Source organism: Mugil cephalus, chromosome 22 (genome assembly GCF_022458985.1).
Source record: "Mugil cephalus isolate CIBA_MC_2020 chromosome 22, CIBA_Mcephalus_1.1, whole genome shotgun sequence".
Taxonomy (NCBI): domain Eukaryota; kingdom Metazoa; phylum Chordata; class Actinopteri; order Mugiliformes; family Mugilidae; genus Mugil; species Mugil cephalus.
Genome location: NC_061791.1, coordinates 6079864 through 6102018, shown reverse-complemented (window position 1 = coordinate 6102018; position 22155 = coordinate 6079864). Strand labels below are relative to the sequence as shown.

Here is a 22155-nt window from a genome sequence, read left to right as displayed (position 1 = left end):
TATTCCCATATAATCTGTGTGTTAGTGATTTAGGTCAGCTTTAAATGCTCTTTTAGTGACATCTAGTGTTTACATTGAGTATGTAAACAGGCCATGAATGGGCAGATATTTCTTTCACCGTCATTTATATGAATATAAACGACAACAGCTGAATGAATGAATATAAATGTAATATTGAGACGTGTTTCATTCTGTTTACCAGCTGATTCAAGAATAAAAAAATGCTCACTTAGTACTCATATAAATTTAAGTACCATGACATGTGATTAAATCAGCTTTATATTATCGTGGAGCTAATGCAGTTCAAAGCAACCCCACTTTAACTTCGGACGTTTGGCTTCCTTGTGCAAATGAGAGCTGCGACTCTTCTGTTCTGGGAGAAGATGTAACTCGTCGGATGTGACAGTCTGCGCGGCCGAGACTTCGGCTGCCACGTATGAAGGGAGGGGCGACCCGGAGGGAGGAAAGAGCCCCTCCCCGCACCGCTCTGCCTCCATAAGCAGAAAGTTTGCATCAGTGCAGAACATCTTACTGAATGATAACAAATGCCAGATGTACTTAGTCGACGATTTTATCTCAGTTACGCACAGATTAACAGTGAGATTTAAAGTGGTACTAAAAAAAGATGAAGTCTTTTCCACTACGGAGGGAGATAATTGGGATTTCTCCTTAATTTTAAGTAAAATTCTTAAACTTTATGATTATTAAACTACTAAAAAAATAAGAGGAAATTCTCGATTTGGTCCTGTAAAACATTCCCTCATATATTTGGTGGAATGTGACAATGAACAACTTCCCGATGCAAACGTAAAACAACATAAAAACCCTAATTAAGAGCATCACAAATAAGTCATTGTCTCCCGTGTCATTAAACAAGACCCATGCAGAGTCTGGAAGTCGAGCGTGGGACAGCCCCCATCCGCATACCTCAACGCGAAAAGCCCCGTGGAAAGACACGACGCGCTCACTGATACGCTGCTGGTCCGGTCGGTGGGACTGGACTGAAAACTGGAACCCCTTCTTCTCCATCCACGACTGCAAAAAAAACCAGCAGCGCTCTACCTCTCTCCCTCTCGCACACACAGACGCGCGTCCTGCAGAGCTCCCACTTGAAGATGACTGCAAAAAACCGACAAAAGAGCAGCGAGAAGAGCGCTGCGTCCAGCCAAGAGGATGCGTCGAAGAAAAGCCAAAAGTCTAGTAACACCACCACCACCAGCAGCAGCAGCAGTAACGGGGTGAGTGGCCCCGGATCTCAGGGGCCGCGATCGGGCAGCTGCCTCGGACTGCTCGCCACGACAGTGTTTTATATCGCGTTAATAGGCGCTGCGGGGTTCGGCGCTTTCCACCTACAGCAAGTGGTGGAAGAGATCCGCCAAACCAACGCAAATCATGAGGAGAGCGCACGGCACAACGCGGAGCTGAGGAGTAAAATGGAGAGTGTCGTCCAACAGGTATGGGAATGAGTGGAAAGAAGCGTCAAAAGTCAGTTTGGGGAGTTTTCAAAAGTTTGTTATGAAGGGGCATATATGTGCGGATATTAGTGTTTCTCGTTGGTGGACATGCCTTTGTGCAGGGTTTGTTGCTGTACTCGATGTTCTGTTGGGGGTTGGGTGCACATTAATACAGAGTGAGAGAGTGAAGGTCAGTGATGGATTTAAAGGTGTTCAGTCAGTAGTTTTAGAGTAATTTGTTGCTTGATCTGGATCTAAATCAGTCGCAGGTAGGTCGGGAAAGAGGTCACTCTGATGTTCACCATAAGCATCATGTACTCTCAAATATTTCATTTCCAGGACTCAAGGTTCTAAGGTTCTCAACACCATTTCCTCTTTCAGTTGTTTTATGCAAAGCACCGGTTGGTTGCCTCGCATCATTATAAACCATTCATCCTTTTCCTCGTTCCTGTAATGACAGCGAGCCATTTAAATGACATTAATTTCATACGGCACAACGAAGAGGATGACTCATCCCATGTGAAAGCTTGTCTGACGGGTTTGCAGCTCATTTACTTGTAACCGGAGCTCATTTTGAAGGGAGATTAGCCCGAGTGTTACATGTAATATTCAGTTTCATGCAGGCTTTTTTTTTTTTTTATTAACAGAGACAAGTGGGACACCTGGATTCACAGATAAAGACCATGAGAGAAATGCATGTTTGATCTCCAGCTGCACTTTTGTTAGACTTAAAATTTGTCTTTCCTCAAGAGTTTCTCCCTCTTGAGATAAACACGCTTTTGAAAAGTCATGAACAGATGTTAAGATGGATTAAATGTTTGTTTTTTTATTCTTTGCATGTCCTGCCCAGGTGGAGTCGCTGAGGAGCGTCGTGGACGGCCTGGAGTCATCACTGGGGATCACGCGGGTGGAGCTGGAGGGGGCCGTCAGCCGGATGAAGAGGGGCGAGGTGGAGACGAGGAGGGTGGAGGAGGCCCTTCAGAGGCTCCAGAACGACCTGCTCAGGGACCTCTCGGAGGGCATCAAGGAGGTGAAGGAGGCCCGGGAGAGGGACTTCTCCTCTCTGGAGAAGACCGTGGAGGAGCGCCTGGCTGAGGTGAGTCAGTCCGTCTCAGCCAGCGTCGCCGAGTTCACCGAATCCCAGGGCGCGGCGCAGAGCCAGCTGGCTGACCTCAAAGCCCGCCTCGGTGACCTCGAGGACCCCTCGCTCATCAAGCAGGAGCTGTCCGCCATCGTCGGCGTCGTGGCTGAAATCAAAGCGGCCAAAAAGGACGCGGACACCTCGGCCGAATCCCTCGCGGAGCAGATCGGCGCAGTGAGGGAAGAGCTCCAGACCCGCAACAGGGAAGTGGCGTCGCTGTCCGAGGAAATCGAGACAGTGAGGTCGGTGATGCAGGAGACCGCCGGGAGCCTGAAGACGTCGCTGTCTGCAGCAGAATCCGAAGTTCAGGTCCTGAAGGACAAAACTATGACACTGGAGAGCACCACGGAGCAGGTCGTGGACACTGTCCGTCGCGTGGAGACGCAGGTCCATGCAGCAGATGTTCAGACCCAGAAAAGATCAGAGGAGCTTGAAGCCAGGTGAAGCGTCAGAGGAGAGCGGGGATTCACTGTCCGCATCGGTGTCAGACATCGCCTCCAAAGTGGAATCGCTGTTCGCTAAATACGACGCGCACGAGAGCAGCCTGGCCGCTCAGGGGCAAGCCGCGCAGAGAGCAGCGGCTGATCTGCAGCAGGAGCTCGAGGCGGTGAAGAGCAGCGTGGAGGAGGTCCAGTCCAACATGGCCGCCGTGGGTGGAGCCCAGTCCAAGTTGAAGTCCGGCCTGGCACAGCAGGTGGAGGACTTGGCGACGAGGCTCGCTGCTTTGGAGGAGAGCAGCAGCCGGATGAAGCCCGAGCAGCTGGAGAGCTTGAGGGCCATGGTGGACGGATTAGAGAGCAAAGCGGCCAAGCTGGAGGGCCACGACCAGGCCATTTCTGCCCTCCAGGAATCTCTGCAGAAAACCACACAGACGCTCGGAGTCTTATTCGAAGGCAAGAAGGAGGGAGAGTAATCATCTTTAGTTTGCAATGTCACATCAGGACACACACACAAAAAAAACAAAAAAACAAGCATCGAGCAACGGGGACAATGATGGATCCAAACGGGTGACCGGATCAATCTTCTCCTCTGTTCATGAAGAGTTACTGCTCAAACTTGATGACTGGTGTTGCACATTTTAGTAACCAAAAAACAAACAAACAAAAAAAAAATCTGGACTGCTGATCTGTGAATTCAAGTCCACAATCATTCTGCACTGTACTTAGAGTTGTTTTTTGTTACTGGTTTGTCAGACAGAACCTTTTCTGATGCTGTTTTTTACTGAAATGCAATAATAGGCTCTTATTGAGCGCTCGTTTTCGTTTAGTCTCAATATGTTTTTTGTTTTTTTTAATTTTGAATTTTTTTTTAACAAGAATAAAAAATCTTGTTGAACCGAAACCAAATTGACTTCTTGGGGTGTGAGCTTTAAAACTGATCCCTCGCTGTGGTTTAGCTGCCTGTACGTTTATGTAATGGGATGATTCATTGATAGAGAGAGTGAATAAAAATGGTATTTGCTTTGATACCAAACATCCATTTCCAGAGCCTCTGAATCACAATTTCAAAATAAAAGCCTAAGAATAAACCAAGCATCTTAAATGTTAGATGAATGTTAGAAATGTTGACAGACAGGTTGCCATATTTCTCACAGTGATACTGTTTCAAATGATGCTTATTGTTTTTTTTTTTTACTGTCTAAAAGCCTCTTGTTCCACTCTTTCATTTGCAGGCGACATAACAGATAATTCCTACTCTTTTCCAGGTGTTCTGTAGGTTCCTTGTGCAACACCTAAGGCTCTTGTTATTGTCACCACTTCACCAGACTACTTCAAAAAGGTTTTCTGGTTAGCTGGAGGGCGTGATGTAGGGGGCCCCTCAGAGGCGAGGGAACACTCGTAAACCGCATAGCTCTGGTAACCAACTGGAATTTCAAGTCTTGTTAACACCCCAATGGTAAAAAACAAGGAGCTTCTGACGGGGGTGCAACCGTGTTGGTGGCAGATTCAAAAAACAATTCACATGGACACTAAAGAAAACGATTTTTGGAGTGGATCAGATGGAAATAAAGTGACGCTCTACTCATAGCACTGAATTAATTCAGTAGAAGTGTGCGTGTTGATGTAGTCACCATTTAACTTGCATCAAATTTGCAGAGGTCGGTCCATTCCCACTGACGGAAATGGTGAAACTGAGTCCAAATTGTGCAGTACTCTGGTTCTACACTCTAATATTTTAATCGGACTGAGGTCGTCAAGGCTTTGTGATGTTTTTTAAGCCATTTTGCCACAACTTCAGAAGTTTCTTTGAGGTCGTTGTCCATTAGAATCACCCAATTTGTGATTAGGGTTTTAACTTTTTAGCAGATGTCTTGAGGTATTGCTACAATATCCACCCAATCTTCCTTCCTCATGATGCCATCTAGTTTCTTAAGTGTGCAGCACCTGAACTTGATGCTGCCACCCCCGTGCTTTCCAGCTGGGATGGCACGTCCTGCATAAAGTGCATGTCCCGGTCGACTAGTAGTTTTAAATGAAGTAAAACCAGTGAAAGGGTTAAAAGGTGTATGCTAACCTCCAACGTGAGCTGTTTCCTGCTTCTTAATCAGAATTTCAATATAAAACCTGACAAAATGCATGGAACCCAAGAGGGAAACAACAGGCGAAGCAAGATCAAAAGACAAACCCTTGAAAGGATTTTACCATGAGCTGACACAAAGTGAACGTCACATTTGAGAAATGTTAGAAATGCTGAGCGACAGGCTGCTGCTGATTGGTATTTTAATAATAGGCATGTTTACCAGCTGTCAGTGATGTTCACGCTACCTGGTGGACGAACAGTCATATTAATTTTATTTGAATTGAAAAGGTTTATTTCAACAAACCCTCACAACAACAGTGTGGCAAAGCAGTGAACCAGCTGAACATTTTTCACGTCGGCCTGTGCGTCTCCCCTATTTCAGATATATCAGCTAATTCACTGACCTGTTTAGTTGTAACATTTAAATCTCCCTCTACTGCGGTGAGGTTAGTCAATGTCTGTCGCACCTCAGCTATCTCATGCTCTCTTTTTCCGAGCTCTTCTGCCAGTCGCCCTATCCGCAGAGTCAGGTCTGACAGCTGAGGCTCAAACGCCCCGAAGTCCCTCTTGATGGCCGCCACCTTCGGCTTAAGGTCGGCGGCGAAGGTGACCGTCCTTATGAGGCGAGCCCGGCCGCTCTCCAGCTCCCTCAAGCGCTCCGAGATCCTGCCGTCGGCGGCGGCGAGCTCGGGGACGCGCCCCCGGAGCTTCTCTATGGCCTGAGAGTTGCGTTCTGACGCGGACCTGAGATTGGAGACGCGGTCCACGCTGCTGGCCAGGAGGTCCCCGATGCGCTTCACCATGCTGCGCTCCACCTGGTTGGACTTGTCCTCCAGCTCCTCCAGCTGAGCCAGCATAGACTCCAGCTCAGACTGCAGGCCGTCCATCCTGCGCACATCTGTCCTCACCGACGCCACCTAGAGGGTCAGTAAAGGAGAAGGAATTGCAATTATCTACAAATTTAACTTGTTAAATATATATATATATTAGTTGCAGTATTTCCTCTGATAGTGGCCGGTTTACACAAACAAATACAGGCCGGATGCTAGTCAGCCAATTTTAGATGTAGTAACACACCGGTGCCACAGATGGCAGTAGCTACATTTGAAGTGACACATGAAGATCAGATTTTTAACACGGAAAACTTTCGGAGCACAGTGCAAACAAGAAAAATTAATGTGAACCAAAGCGGCAACCTCCCAGTCTGAGCGATGAAGTGCAGAAAAATTGTAGTTCATCAAGTGGCCGCTTGTGGCTGGCTCCAAAAGGGAGCAAATCCCCATTAAAAAGGCCAACTTTGCAGAAATGTTTAACATGTTTACAGCCTGGTACAAAAAATGTTTTTGGTCTCAATGGTTCATTTCACTATCCACGACAACAGTACGACGTTGATTTATTTAATTTTTAACTCATTCTGAGTGACCAGCGGTAGCCTGAGCTAACATGTGCATGTGTGGGTGGAGTAAAGCTCATCCAACATGGCAACCACGGGCTCCGCTCACTTCGGGCTTCATTTTCAAGGTTCTGAATCTAATGGGTGACGTCACTATGCGCTTGTCCATAGTATATAGAGTCAATGAAACAAAGGGAATTACAAATAAATGCTGGTTGTTCTGGGCAGCTGAGTAAATAAAACCACTATTAGAGCATATACGGTAAGTCTATATTTGCACCCATCAATAAGTAAATAATTCTCTTGAACCGGAAACATATAAAACCTGTCATTATTTGCGTTATGATATTAATATGTGCTATAAAAACTAAACTAGACATACTTTTGGAATTTCCTGCAGAGCCATGACTATTAATAAATGGACATTAAATAAAACTATTTTGAAACTAATGATTATACAGTTTTAAGATAAAATGTCAAATATTTGCTGGTTGCTGCTTTTTTAAAGTTAAGGGTTTTTGTCATCACAATAAACTAAAACATTGCCACAACTACTGATAAATCAAGAAAAGAAATAGTACATATAGTTGAATTCTGTTCCCTGCATCCTGGATCACAGTTTTCAGCCCATTTTTTCAGCGTTTCCCGACTGACCTTGTTGGAGAAGTCCTTTGCGATGGTCGAGGTGCGTTCCTCAATCTGCCCCACGGCGTCCCTCAGCAAACTGAGGCTGCTCTCAAGCTGAGCTCGCTTCTCCGTCAGACCGGAGGCCCACTCCTTCAGCCGGCCGACGTCCCGCTCCAGCGCCTCCAGCTGAGGCTGCAGCGCCCCACGTTCGCCCCCGAGGGCCTCCAACATCAGCTGGACGCTCTCACACTGAAACATGAAGGCGTATTAGCGCAGGAGGTGCTGAGACAAGAGAGGAACTAGTCCCTCAGGGCACAAGAGGATGAAGTGGGAGAAAAAAATTCAGTGAGACATTTTCTCTTAAACAAAAATAAAAAGTGATTTTATTAAAAAAAAAAATGAAAAGCTTCTCAGAACAGTGTTCTTGATGGTTTATTTTGACAATTCATTGCTGAGGAAACAGAAAGGAAAGCAACAGCAGTGTCCTCACATTCAGATTTTGAACCTTAACCAAGATTCAAAAACGTAAAACTATTCAGTTTGCTATTAAATACGACAGGAAAAAAAAAACCTAGCACAACTGTTGATCATCTAATCAACTAAACATTCATATGTTTGTGTAATATTGGCATGGTTATAGCTGTAAAACTATCAGTGCAAGTGGATTTAAGGTTACAAAGTGTAGCTGTGTGATGACAATCATGTGTTCCTGACATTACACTGAGGTAAAAACCTTTAACACTGACTTAAATAAGAGTCTCTTAGAGCAAACTGTACGCCTAAACACTGACGCTCCTTTTTCCAAGGCGACTCAAAACAATGACATCACTCACAGGCAACGTCTTCCTACGACTCTTCCTCTTTCCACTCCCCTTCCTCCAGAGCATTAATGTCCTCCTCCTCCTCCTCCACCTCCACCTCAGTGTGCACCCTGCTCCCCCTCAGCACCATGGTGAGTTCGTGGACCGCCTCCTTGACCACGGACAGTTCGTTCTTCATCTTCAGGATGCTGTTGTGGGCCTGCAGGGTGTCCAGCTCCTGTCTGATCTCCAGGATTTCACCCAGGGCTTTCAGCATGCTGTCCTCCGTCCCGAACACCTGCAGCGTCACCTCCTCCAGCCTCTTCTCCGCCGCGCTCAGGTCGCCGCCGAGTCTGAGGATGGAGCGCACCGCCTCCTCCACCTGAGGCAGGTGCCCCTCGCACTCCCGCGCGCGGGGGATGTGCTCCTGGAGCTGAGTGTCGAGCTCAGCCTCCTTCTTGACCAGGCTGCTGATCTGCTCCTCCAGCTTGTGGATCTGCTTGGTGTTCCAGTCCAGCTGATCCTGCGCCCTCTTGGCGTCCTCCTCCTCCGTGCGCTCCAGGGCTCGGGCGTTCCTCTTCGTGCCGTCGTCGAGCTCCTCCAGCCTCTTGTCCAGAGACCGGGCCCTCCGCTCGGCCTCGTTCACCCGCTCGGTGGCGCCGGCGTGGGCCTCCCTGGACTCGGCCTTGAGGGACGTCAGGTCGGACGTGATGGCGGCCAGGCGCTCCTGCCACGTCTCCGTCACGTTGAGGAAGTGGCCGTTGACCGCCTGCAGGTCGCGGGAGGCCGAGTTCTCGTCGTCCTGCATCGCCACGACGGCGGCGTGGAGGGCGGAGACGTCCTGCTGGAGCCGCGCCGCCAGGGAGACGGTGGAGAGCGCCTCCTGTAGGTCGTCCTCGGAGGAGGCGAGCTGCAGCCGCAACACAAAACAGGAGGGCCGTTTCTGTGGGAGCTCCACGATACTCAGCGTTCAGATAAATTGCGGGAAACATGCAAACAAAAGTGAACTCAGTGGGAGGATTTTTCTTTTTTTTCTTGTGACTCACACCTGAGAAACGATGTTTAAGGAGAGTTTGAATACTTTGAATGGTGCTGGGTGTAAATAACTTATATACCACACTATTTATGCTACATGTGCTTAATTCTTAGATCAGTGGTCTTCAATGTTTTTCAGGCCAAACTGATGGACTACTATATATGTTTCATATTAAGCTAGTGTTATTTATAAATATGCATTATTATTATTATCATTTTCCATTCAATAGTAAGCTATTCAAATAATACACAGGTTCAAATATATATTTTTTTAATTTTAATCCAAGTCTCCTATACACAGGAGGCTGTGTACTCCCTGCAGTACCTCCGCGGACCCACTAGGGGTCGCAGATCCCCAGTTGAAGACATGGTTTAGATGCTAAACTGCATTTCGTTGCTCTGTACCTGTACATGCGTAATGCCAATAAAGTTGAATCTAATCTAATCTAAAATCAAAGATATAAGTTAAGATCTGCAGAGATGTAAAGAACTACGGTAGATAATGTTTTCATTTAGCCATATGTTAAGAGTTTCCTCGAGCAACCCAAAAAAAAAGACTCATGTCAACTTAATTTGTGGCGGCATTAAGTAAAGTATACAGAAGATGATTAGGGCCACTGTGAGAAAAAAGTCAGAAAGTCAGAACTCACTTTTTTCTTACAGTGGTCCTAATCATCTTCCGTAAAAGTCAGAAGCCACATCCATTTCCATAAAAAAAGTGACCCCATTCCACTGGAAACCTCAAGAACACCTTCTTTCCAGTTTACACAGGAGCTTTGAGCTTTCAGCTCCACTGCCTCTGTAAATCAAACGTACCTTTTGGGAGACTTTCACTATCTCCTCCTCCATGTCGAAGAGACTGGAAGTTTTTCCTTGTAGGGATCTGTACTTTTCCTCAATTTGAGAAAACCTCTCATTCTGCTGCAGAACCACCCTGAAACCCATAGAAATAACAGCAATAATAATAACAATAACAATAAACATTTAGGAGATGGTCACACATTGCTACTTTGGTTAAAAGTGAGATGAATATCTTGACTCACCAGCCCAGAGCTCCGCATGCTGCCAGCGACAATAAGCACATTAAACTTTTAATGTCCAGGCTCGAAGACGCTTTATTTGCCTTTTTCGTTTCATCTTTTCCGTTCGCAGTCGACGCCTCTGGGGCTTCATCGTTTTGTTTTTGTGGTTTCTTCCTCTGCTTTACTTCAGTGGGCATTTTAGCGCACAGATAAACCGATGATTATCTTTTACTTTGAAGGAGCTGAACGGGTCTAGTCGTTGCGTTGCAGGTTAAAATGCGATTCCTCCTTCGGATATAAGGTCATAATGTTGATATTAACATTTAAAAAGTAGCATTACCTGAGTTTTTAATGTCTGCGTTACCGCTATTAATTGTCCTTCGGTTTTACTCCCGTTCTTCCATGGGAAAAAAATGACACCTTCAGGTGCTCCTTGTAGGCTCGTAAATAAAACTTATTTACACCAATCGCCTAAATCTAATTGCAACATTATCACAGTCGCACCATTCGTTTCAGGTTCAATTGAACAGAAAATCCGTTTTTAATTTTGTGGAATTTATCAGTTACGGTTTATATTTTTGTAATCGTGCTCAGTCTGTTTCACTGATATTTCCGACAGCGGCGGGAGTCCAGTAAACGCATCAGCCAGCCACGTAAGCGGTTGCCAGCTCCTGGCCCGTATTTGGATTAAATGTCTGGAGGCAGAACTCAGACAATAAATCAATTGTCTGATTAGTCGATTGGTAAATTGATACATTTATTTTTAAAAATCCATTATTTTGTATTTTGAACTATTATTTAAGAAATAAAGTAAAATAAAATAAAATAAAATTCAGGTTCCCTTCGGTTTTATAAGTTGTAAATTAATTAATTAATTAAAAAATCTATTATTTTGTATTTTAAACTATTATTTAAGTAATAAAATAAAATAAATTCCAAATTCAGGATCTATAAAATCTGTGTGTTTAATATTTTCTGTTATGGACTTTTAAAGCACATTTAAAAAAGCGGGCACAGACTAAATGCACCTTTATTCATATTTACGCACTAAAGCGGTGAAGATAAAATGCACACAGGTTAGATAACGTAGACAAATAATAAAGAGACAAGAGAGTTTCTGCTCAAGCCATTTATTTGGCATGTTTCCCATAAGTCTTACTTACATTTTGAGTGTCAAAAATTGTCAAAATTTGATTATCAGTAGCTTCCTATAAATGGTAATTCAAAGCTCTATACATTGCGTACTGTATGTAGCAGTATGTAGCCCCACTAATTATACAATATAATCATCGGACAGATTACCTGTTAAGCTCAGGATGTGTCGGCATGTTGAGTCAGAACTACAAGGGCCATGCAAATTACACAACCTACTAATAACCTATGTAACACTGAACATCGCAACAGCAGAGGACACAAATCTTACAAAGATCAACTAAATGGACGCATTGTCAACTTAAGAGGATTACAGTACATCCAAGCAAAAAGCTGCCTTGAGCAATTTCTAACAAAAATTATGTGCAAAAAAAAAAAGAAAAAAGTAACTAGTCATCTCCATGATATCATAATATCAAAGATCTTTGGACTAAGGCATTGAGTGATGGGAGTAAACAAATATTTGGTCACTAAGGATGCACAACCTTTTTTTTTTAGTGTTTTATATCTAATATGACACATCCTGAGACGTAAACATAGAGAAATACCACTTTCACTTTGTGGAGTCGGGGCTTCAAGTTACAATTGTAAGGTCCACCAAAGATCGTTGAGCACAAGCCGTTCAATACCAAAATGAACAACCATGCACAGATAACAAGCTGCTTCTCTATTGCTTACAAATAAACCACTTCATCAGCAAATCCCTGTTATATTTGATTAAAGATAACAACTGGACTTTGGCAGTATGTTACATCAACAAAAAAATAGAAATATACCCATTGTTTACATTCATTTATTTTGTGTGGAAATGAGGCCTAAAAGCTACAAATGGGTCTCACCACATCAGGAAATTCCAGCCCTCAACAGTCTTAAGCCACAAGATAAAATACAGATTCCCCAATAAACACTTCAGCAACCGAAACACGATCAAAGGCACCACATTAAATTCAATAAATCTTTATATTTCACCGTGAACATATTCTATATATTGCCTGATTCTGGGCAATTAGCAGGAGGAAAGACCAATTGTGCAGCTGACCTAAATCGATCAATCTGGGTCATTAAGGTGCAAGTTCACTGGATTGTTTGTAACAGTGACTGTTTTGATTTAAAGGAATAATTCAAACTGAAAGAAAAACTTTGGCGCTGAGAGTCTGATGAGAAGAGATGAGGCTAGAGTCGATTAGCTTAGCTTAGCATAAAGACTGGAACTGGAAACAGGTGGAAACGGATAGAACTACGCTAGCCATATTATCCTGTTTCCAATATTTCATGCTAAGTTAAGCTAAATGATTAGCTTAGCTTAACATAAAGACTGGAAACAGGTGGAAACGGAGAGAACTACGCTAGCCATATTATCCTGTTTCCAATCTTTCATGCTAAGCTATTAGCTTAGCTTAACATCAAGACTGGAAACAGGTGAAAACAGCTAGCCTGGATCATTATTATTTTAATATGTCCCAAAACAAACCACTTCTTAGCTGGTAGCAGTAGCTAGAGCATGTGTAAGAAAACTAATCATTATTTTTACACTTTTTTGAAAATATATCAACACAATTGAGCTTTAGATATTCCCGTTTGGAAGATATTTGTTACCTATTGTCAGAACCACGCTAGCCATATTATCCTGTTTCCAGTCTTTCATGCTAAACTAAGCTAAATTATAAGAACTGCTTTGACATGTCATAATTTAACTGTAACTTCTTCGCATGACGTGCAAAAACAGCATTTCCTTTTCATATCGTAATGAAGCTTATGTGCCAATGAGGCCATCAGCTATAAAAGTTTTGTAACCACACTACATATCTGGTCCCCCAAGGCCCCTTTATCAGTGTTTGGTCCTGTCTGGGGGAAAGCAAACTTTTAAGTGCACTTAGGGGACGGAAAGGACACTTCCTAAACCTGCGGAACTTCGCACAAGAAACAGCACAAAAATACACTGCAGAGTGCATGTAATGAGCCCAAAGTGTTATCCAATTAAATATTTACAAAAAAATTTGTCTTGGCTATTTCGATTTTGACCTTTTCAACTCAAGGAAGCGAAAGAAAACCAGTCCTTCATGACGCTCCAAACCTTCCCAGACTGCTACATACAGCATTTCTAAACATTTAAACACCGAAACCTTAAAGCAAACTAAGTAATATAATGCAAACTAAACACTCTTTAGGACTGTATTTTACACAGAAGTCTCCCTTCAAGGTGTCTGCAGGGGAAAATAAATGCACTGAAAATATTGTGCTCTGCGCATCTTGATTTATAGAGACTGTTGTATATACATCACCTAATAAAAAACTAGATAGATATATACAGGATAATAATTAGAGTAAATTCTGCAGACTTGCTCATAACTTTGATTTATATTTCTCCTTTTTTTTTTTTGCGAGATGAGTATCACTCACTGGAAATGTTAAACAAGGACGACTCTGGACGTTGAATCCAACAGGAGACGCAGTGTGATTCAAGAATTGTAGTGATCCTGGAGGGGGATAGGACACACACATACATCATAAAACGTAAGCTGTAGACATATTATCCTTGATTCGTAATGTTTTTTGTTTTTTCAACTGACCTGGATTGAGTTAACCACGCCGGTGGCCATGACTGACAGCTTCCCTGCAACAGAGCGCACTCCGTGTTTGAGCTGCGACATGTCGGGAGCGCTGGGCAGCACGTTGCTCAGACGGTACGAACTCGCTGTGCACAAAAGAAAAAAACAACTGAGCAGAGAGAAAGAACGACTCGGGTGTTTGGATTTTGTTGCTAAAAGGCGTAAGGGCACAAAGCGACATAAAAGAAAAACCAGCAACAAAGGCAGATTGTGGCGATGCCTCACAAGGACATAACCTTTCATACCAGCAGGGGGCAGTAGTCTGCCTTTATCGTTCAAAAGAGGAAACTCGAAGCTGCTATTTAGCTGCAGGTCGGTAAACTGGGAAGAGCTGTCCTCTCCTTATTCATTCTAGATGATCATGTCTGTGCATTTGAATATTCAGATTGGACGAAGGATGTAAAATGAGAGCGGCCATCTTTGCGTCCTTTAAAATTCAGCATATTCTTTTGTCATTTCTGTCTCTTTTCTTGTGCACTGATTCTTTAACAGAGTGATGTCTCATCCTGCCACAGGTCACCTAGAGTCAACGTTGCAGGTCACACCACCTGAACAAAGGCTAACAAAGGTTACAGCGCCTGCTGCGTCACAACTCTTGGGTATGAACAGAATTCTTGTGAGGCTGATAACCAGTCGTACCAGTACAGCGCAGACAGTCCTGCTTCTATCCATATTGTGCTCTTTTCTCTTACTAGCATAGAGCATGATAAACAGAAAACAGGAGGTGTGACAGAAGTTAATACATATAATCGTGTGCTTGGACAGGAGACATGTCTCTTAATTTCTGTCACAGTGGTTTGCATTTTTACATTTTCAACCTATGGAGAGCAAACGGAGGGAAACAGGAAGCCTGTTAAACAACAAGCTACTTAAGTTTCATTTGAAAAATGTGGCAGGATAAAGTGTTCTCGGATGAGGCTCAGTATTACAAATGTAAATGTTAGCCGAGCTGTTTGTTGTTTTTGCAAACAGAGCACAATGCGGTCTCGTCTTACCAGCCTGCTTCTTCGGATCATCAAACAGGTCTGCTGAACTGATAGAGGCACTCCCGGAAAATCTCTCCAGTCGTGTTTTGGCCTCGTACTGAAGAAGAGAAGCTTTTACGTTTTAGTGCAAGCACAGGTTATTAACGATTTCAACAGCAGATTGAGTCGAAATGTCTCCACAAAATAAACCGAAAAGCATACTGTATATAATATAAGTGATCTTTAACCTGACAAAACATAATTTATATTATATAGGACGTGTTGTGACTGTTTACCTCGGAGTTGTCTTGTTTGCCGAAGTACATGTCAGACGAAATGGCTTTGACGTCATTTCCAAACTTGTTCCGAGCTTCACTTGAGTCTGACACCGGTAACGCTTCTGGTTTCCTCCTGGATGTGGGTCTGACGTTAAAGAGAGATTGCAAATGGAAACAGTTTTTAAGCACCAACAAACATCCAGTTTCTACTGTATCCGTCAAAAAACAGTAAGCCACGAAGGGCTCATTAGAAAGATTTCCAACCTGTCGTCAAGTGAAGACATAGAAGACAAGAAGAAGTCCGGCTCGGGCTTCTTGCTCTCTCTCATCCAGCCCCCTCCATCGCCTCCGTCGCCCCATCGCGAAGAGAATTTGTCAGAGGTTTCGGATTGATCGTCAAACCGGGACAGGATCCTAAAGGAAGGAAGAGGCGGTGCAGACGTGAAAAAAAATGATTCGCCCAAAAGGACAAAGCATGAACTCAAACGCATGCTCTGAATATTATTAAGAAAAAAAAAAAGGAAACATGAACACTGCAATGGTTTTAGAGCTTTAGGTTCTTATCAATCGTTCCAGATTAATTTGCCGATAGAGAAAATTAAAAAAGGAGCCATGCAATACGGCTTGGCACTAAACACAACATCAGAGACAAAGATACTGAGAAAATCTAAATAATGCTCCATGAAACAGACCTGCAACACCTGAAAAAGATGTTCTAAAGCAGGAGTCTTCAATGTTTTTCAGACCAAGAACCCCCAAAACTGATGGAGAGGTTAAATAGGGACCCCCTACCTATTATATGTGTTCTATATTAAGCTAGTGGTATTAATAATGGCATAAATATACATTATTATTATCATTTTGTATTCAATAGTAAGCTATTAATAATAGTAATTTTTCCTCCAGTACACAGTAGTTGGATGTTGGCTTTTTTGTTAATGTGTATTTAAAAATTGTCGGGGGAAATTTAAAAAAAAAACATTAAAAAAAATGTCCAATCAACCAAACATTGTGCGGCCCCCATGCTGTACCTGTTGTTGTTGTACCCTCTGTTGAAGACCTACGTTCTAAAGGGATGTTTACTGCTCTTATTAATAAGACTTATTAAAAAATAAAAACTATTCATGGCATTGCTTTTCAATGTCCTTTGTTTTATTTTAGTTTAGCTCGGTGTTAATCTGACAACATGCACAAATTATGTAGCAGAAAAATTGATTTTAAATCTAATTTAAACCTACAATGAACCTGCAATGAAGTGGCCCCAACTTTATTAACTCTCTTTAAGAACAGCATATAAATTACCAGTGCTAATTATTTAAAATATACCCTGTAACTTCTGATTTACCACTGTTGATATTGAATCTGAAATGTCTAGACACTTTTTTACTTCACACATTACTTTAGGAGCACATCTTAGATTGTATTTTGTGTATACAGTGAACCATCGCTATAACATGGTTCACCTTTCGTGGCTTCGCGGATGTTTTTATGCTTTTTTTTTGTTTTTTTTTGTTTTTGTTTTTTGTTTTTTACAGTGCATTGTGTTCTATCAAAACACAGATTAATACACCAATACACAAGGCCCGTGTGTACATTTTAAAGTTTAAATGAAGTCTGTAGGTGATAGTATGCCTGATCAGTAGACTTTTAAAAAAAACATTTTTTTGCGTGTTTTTTTTATTCGGTCATCTCGTTCATTGTCAGTGGGAAATTTGTCGCAAAAAATTCGTATTTCGTAAAGAAAAGTAATAGCACACAGATCCCGATCGAACCGCACGTTTTGATATATAACTTGTCAGTTAAGGGACGAAAAAAGGGAGGAAGATGAAAAATAAAAATAATAAAAAAGAAGAAGAAGAAACACACGGGATAACAACAGAAAAAAAAATAAAGCTGACTACTTCACAGATTTTGCCTATCACGGGTTCTTTTTGGAACGTAACCCCCGCGACAAACGAGGGTTCACTGTAGTGTTTGTGTGTTTTTGTGCAATGTTTTTAACGTGCTATAGCGTAGGCACCTCGGTACGTCCTGCGTGTGCATTTTTATTTTCCGACGACAGATGGAAATGAGCTTTCTGTTAAATCCAATGCACACATCTACTCATGCTTTGACACCGTTTAATGTACGTGCACATTGTCTATAAACCTGATTAAAAAAAATAATAAAAAAAATACATATTTTTGTAAACATTTGTAAAATACATCTTTTAATGGTTAACAATTCAGAATACTGATTAAAGGGCTTTTAAAATCAGGCAGCAGATGCAGAATTTGTTTCTGTTTCATTATATTTTTCTACAGTATTACCAAACCGTTGAGTAAAGATGAAAAAAAATATGCGGTAATGTACATTTTAATAGAAACCGATATAAAATTTAGAAGCTAGGGAAAAACCTAGAGCTGAAGGCGCTTTCGTCCTCGTCTTCCTCTGTAAAGCGTCGTCCTTTGGTGGACTTGGCTCCGAGTGGATTCTCCTGCTGGATGATGTGCATGTCTGAAGTCACGGAGTGAGAAACCCCACTGTGGAGAAAAAAAAGCCATAATGTGAGTGAAATACACAGAACTGGAAACTATTTCTGAATCCAACTATCATCTTTTTAGGATCTGATTGTTTCTCGTCTCACCTTCTCATGCCCAGACCCATGCCCAGTCTTTCTGCTTGCTCCTTCCTGTTTCCCTCTAATCCCTTCAGCTTCTTCTCCTCCATTTTCCTCTGCTGCTCGAGATCTTTAAAGGCCAGTCGCATGGATGGAGCGCTGAGAGGAACAGAAAAATAGTTGAGGAGATTAACTGGTGACCCAAATATTGTAAATAGGTCTCATATAATAATTAACTTTAACGTGAAAACACTGAAACTTGACCTTTGAGTTTCATGTGGAGAATGCAAAATGACTCAATAGATTACAGGAGGTCAGATAAGTAAAGATATGACAATTTAATGAAGCGGGTTGAACTCTTACATGGACTCCTCGGATGTATTGTTCTTCCTGGCAGCACCACCAGAGCTCTCGTCTTTCTCGCGGAGTTTGTCGGCAGCCTGAGCCTTCTTCTCCAGCTCTGAGAAACTCTGGCTGCTGACCTTCTGAGCACCCAGGCCGCCCTTTTTAGAGGCCAGCTACAAGACACAAAACACTTTGTAAATGCACAGTGTTACGTCCAGTCAGAGCTACATCTGATTACATTTGAAATGATTGCTTTTGACATACTGTTTTCTTAGCGCCTGCAGGCTTCTTCTTGAGAAGAGAGGATGGCTCTGGAAAAAGCAAAGTGGATAAAGTCATGAATCAGATATAATAAAATAAAATGTCCTTAACTGAACAAAAAGAGTACTTCACATGAAGAATATAAACAAACCTGGGTTCGCTTTTGGAGAAACACTCAGCATTTCCACACTTGGACCTTCCTCTAAATTACCTGAAAATGATTTATACATGTAATGAACCACAAATCTTTTAATATAAGTTGAAAATGATTTAGCAGTAACACATGATACCATTTCGGTCTTCGTCCTTTTCTGAGGTCAAAGGTTTCTCTGGTGCGGGGGAGCTGAGACTCATCTTGGCCATGTTCAAGTTTTCTGGAAAAGCCTGGCAACAGACACACATCATGACGAGATTAGCAATCCCGAATCACACTGATAATCCTCCACCAAAAGCAAACAAACTACCAAACCTGTGAGTGCATGCTGAAGAAATCCATCTGCTTGTCGTCTGGTGACGTTGGAGAGAGAGGAGCCTGACTGTCGAGCCACAGCTGAGAAGGCAAAGAGTGGTGAGACTCATTAAATGACTTGACTGACACAGATATGTGCGAGGGGAGTAGGAGTGTTTTTATGCCGTCCCCTTACCTCAGTGCCATGACGCCTGGTAGCTTGCGTTGCTAAGGTCTTTATCTTCTCCCGGTACAGCTGGGCAGCTCGGCTGTTGTACTTGGCATTAGCGGCGTTGGTTGTGCACCCGTGTTGACTGAAAAATGCAACCTGCCAGAGAAATGTCACAGGAGACAAAAAAAAAAAAAAAAAAAGAGTAAACCAGAGTCATCATGTTAAATGTTCTGGTTTAAAAATCAGCTGATATTAAGTACTCACCGCGCTGGCATTGCCTCCCACTTGCATGCATCTTAGCTGGTACCATGACCAATTAAAATCCAGCTCGGTGGACCTGTCGATCAATAGGGAACAACGTCAAGTTCCAAACACCATTTGACTGTTTTCTGATTCATCTAATCATATATAAAAGCTTATCCTGTAGTGGTTAGTGAGAGGTGAGAGGTATGGTACACCACGGACAGATTACCAGTCCATCAAAGGGCTAACAACCTGTCATGCTTATGGGTAGACTGAAGAGGAAGCAAAACCTCCTTAAGAGAAATCCACACAGGAAAAGGGATCAATATTTCTAATTCATTCCTCTCCCACCGCTCAGGAGCTGTAGTTCATCCACAGATGATTCAAAGACACAGGCAGCACAAACCTCTCCTCACTACTTATCCCTCACATGAATTGTTGTGTGTGTTAGAGTCTCAACGATCGATGTGTGTGTTCACTACATCTTCAGAATCAGCTTTATTCAGTCATGCACAATTACACACTGCTCTCAGTGTTCTTGAATAAGGCACGATAGGTAGGAAAAAATACAAAAATATATAATACAAGACTGTTTACTAAATAAAGGTTTGTGTGTAGTTGTGAGCAGGAGGAAGTGCAGTATTCAATACAATTTACACATTTGTGTAATTTAAATGTTATATAAATAAGAGTGTCGGACAATTTAAACACTGTTTGCGCAGTACTAAGTACAGGATATTGCACTAGTTTAGTAACATCAGGTAGCTATTGCATATTATTCATGCACTGTTTAATGCTCACTATATGTATTCATGTTGCCTGATTTATTTTATCTGTGCATGTCGTGTGTCCCATTCATTGTCTACTTATATTTAATGCACCAATCCATCTGTATATGTTCATAATACCTCATTGTGTATATCTTGCTCTCTCACCTGTTAATATTGTCCATGCTATAAAAACAACCTGTACCATACCTCTTATACACACCACACCATTTATGCTACATGCTCTGGTTAGATGCTAAACCGCATTTCGTCTGATCTACTCTAATCTGATCTAATCTAATCCAATCTAATCTAATGCTATCTTATCTTTTAAATTTTCCCAATGGAGATCAATAAAGTATTATCTTATCATCTTATCTAATCTCCCTAGAGTTTTATCTGAAGAAAGGTTGAGTATTAGCCGCCTTTGCGCCCAAAACATTGTGGAAAAATCGAATTTAAATGTCCAATTCAGCCAAAACGCACACTTGTTCTATTTAGTATCCTGTTTTGTACGTGCACAGAAAGAGTCCTGACTTACCGTATAAAGGACAGGTGCACACCCAGAGACCTGTGGGTGCCAGAGCAGTCTATGCAGAGGAACACGCCGTAAGTGATGCTGGCCCAGCTGGGGTTTTTAGCTGAGCAGTCAAAGCAAACCTGGAGAAAGAAACGAGACAAATGTGAATTATGCACTTTAGGAAGATATAGGTAAAAGGTAAAAAAATAAATAAACAAAAAACAAAATGGCCATTTTTATCCAGGTTATTCCAACTATCTCATATTCCAATACCACAAAATCCCAAATCAACAAATGCAGACGTGGAAGCAAACTATTTTGAAAGTCGTTTTTAAAGCTGTAACTTTATAATATCAGATAAGACAAATAACTATTAGATAACGCCACTGACTGCAACAGCTGTTAGCAGTGGTTTTAGTTTCAACATCAAATCGGCTGAAACTGACAAAACAACAGGTTACAAGCACTCAATCTTGAATCAAGACGTCTGCAGAGCAGTTTTATTATTTTTTCTGAGAGGAAAAATAAAAAATATTGAGCCTGAACAAACGTGGCTAACGCAAACTGTCAAAACGTAGCTAGCTAAGGTTACGCCTAACGTCTGGTTAAAGTTTTCTGACATCTTCTTCTCCGACAAATAGCTCCTTGGCATATTTAAAGATTTTTTCGCCCTTTCTTTCTTGTATTTATTTTCAACATGACACATGTCGGTTAATTGTTAAATCGAGCTGGTAATTTGAAGCCAGCCGTTTGACGAAGTGCGACGTGTCAGCTGTTTAGTTGAGCGGACTTCCTCGTTAAAGACGGCGCCTACGCGGATAAAACTCTCACCTTATTCGTGGCGATGGAGCGAAGCCGTTTGAAAATAGCAGAAATATCCTGCTTGCTGGGCTCTGCCATTGTTCTAGCTGTGGGGTAAATGACTGGCACAAAAACAGCCCCGTGTTTTTCCTCAAAATAACCCAATGCGACACGTCAGTTGGTGAACATCATGGCTTGGCTCTAATTGGCCGAAAGTGGCACGTGGTTCTGTTATTGTAGCAAAGCCTACTGGGTAATGGAGTTTATAGGCAAATTAGCTTCTAAAGGGCGAATAAGTGCATTTAATATTATATTTCATCTTATTTATGGACGGATTTTACTATTTTTTTTATCAGCTTATTGTTGTTATTTCAATACAAAACCGATAGACTGAAACCCGCAGAGCCCTTTGTATATTATAATATACAAATAGCGTTTTTATATATTAACGTACATATATAAATATATTTTTATATTTCTTCGTGCTTTATACCAGGGGTGCGGAAACCACAGCCCAATTTGATTTCAAGGAGGACGTGCCAGTTTCATAATAGCGTTTTGACCTATAAATTGCCCCTGTTTTAGCAGAAAAAAATACATTATGAAAGTGTTTACATTTAACGAATTGCATTATTACAAAACATGTAATGAGCAACAGTACATTTCCAAAGAAAAAGAAGTGAAATTTCTAGGTCTCTAGGTGCTGTGTTATGTCCACAACTCTGGAAAAATTGCAGTTAATGTCTTAAATGTAATTTTTGCACTTAGCAAATTCATCCCGTGGGCCAGATTAGACCCTCTGGCAGGCTGCTTTTGGCCCGTTGACCATATGTTTGACACCTGGGCTTTACACAAAATATCACAAAGTACTTTAATGAATGCTGATGTTTTTCTTTTCTGTTGCTGTAATGATGATAATAGGTACTAAATCAAATCTAACCATGTGTGCAGCACTTTTACAAATTTTCCACAAAATAAGTTTAAAAAACAATATCTGACGTTT

The 22155-nt window shown here is 42.0% G+C and overlaps 4 protein-coding genes across 5 annotated transcripts in view; 1 reads left to right on the top strand and 3 right to left on the bottom strand.

Annotated features, from left to right (window-relative positions):
• uhrf1bp1l (UHRF1 binding protein 1-like) overlaps nt 1–1215 on the bottom strand; it is a 30802-nt gene extending 29587 nt beyond the window's left edge. The window contains exon 1 of the mRNA XM_047574907.1: nt 1208–1215. The gene's annotated coding sequence lies outside the window, so the exon portion shown is untranslated. The remainder of the gene's footprint in view (nt 1–1207) is intronic.
• ckap4 (cytoskeleton associated protein 4) lies at nt 929–4068 on the top strand. The gene is given in 3 exon segments (XM_047574915.1): nt 929–1454; nt 2305–3035; nt 3037–4068. Coding segments are annotated over 3 exon segments (1542 nt in total). The 5' UTR covers nt 929–1115; the 3' UTR covers nt 3509–4068.
• A 1316-nt stretch (nt 4069–5384) lies between these two features.
• LOC125000451 (IKBKB interacting protein) lies at nt 5385–10401 on the bottom strand. Of its 2 annotated transcripts, XM_047576019.1 has the most exons (4): nt 10014–10401; nt 9787–9904; nt 7163–7384; nt 5385–6032 (listed from the first exon to the last, which is right to left on the bottom strand). In XM_047576019.1, the coding sequence occupies exons 1-4, from the start codon at nt 10187–10189 to the stop codon at nt 5466–5468; spliced, it is 1083 nt and encodes a 360-aa protein (XP_047431975.1). In that variant the 5' UTR covers nt 10190–10401; the 3' UTR covers nt 5385–5465. The 2 variants fall into 2 exon arrangements, with proteins under 2 accessions (XP_047431975.1, XP_047431974.1); XM_047576018.1 differs by lacking the exons at nt 5385–6032; nt 7163–7384 and adding an exon at nt 7489–8845.
• A 705-nt stretch (nt 10402–11106) lies between these two features.
• arfgap3 (ADP-ribosylation factor GTPase activating protein 3) lies at nt 11107–21350 on the bottom strand. Its single transcript, XM_047575603.1, has 16 exons — nt 21183–21350; nt 20373–20491; nt 19086–19158; nt 18846–18977; nt 18671–18751; nt 18492–18585; nt 18353–18412; nt 18205–18251; nt 17959–18113; nt 17623–17754; nt 17393–17518; nt 15261–15410; nt 15015–15141; nt 14749–14836; nt 13715–13839; nt 11107–13621 (listed from the first exon to the last, which is right to left on the bottom strand). The coding sequence occupies exons 1-16, from the start codon at nt 21249–21251 to the stop codon at nt 13604–13606; spliced, it is 1596 nt and encodes a 531-aa protein (XP_047431559.1). The 5' UTR covers nt 21252–21350; the 3' UTR covers nt 11107–13603.
• Between the last annotated feature and the right edge of the window lie 805 nt (nt 21351–22155).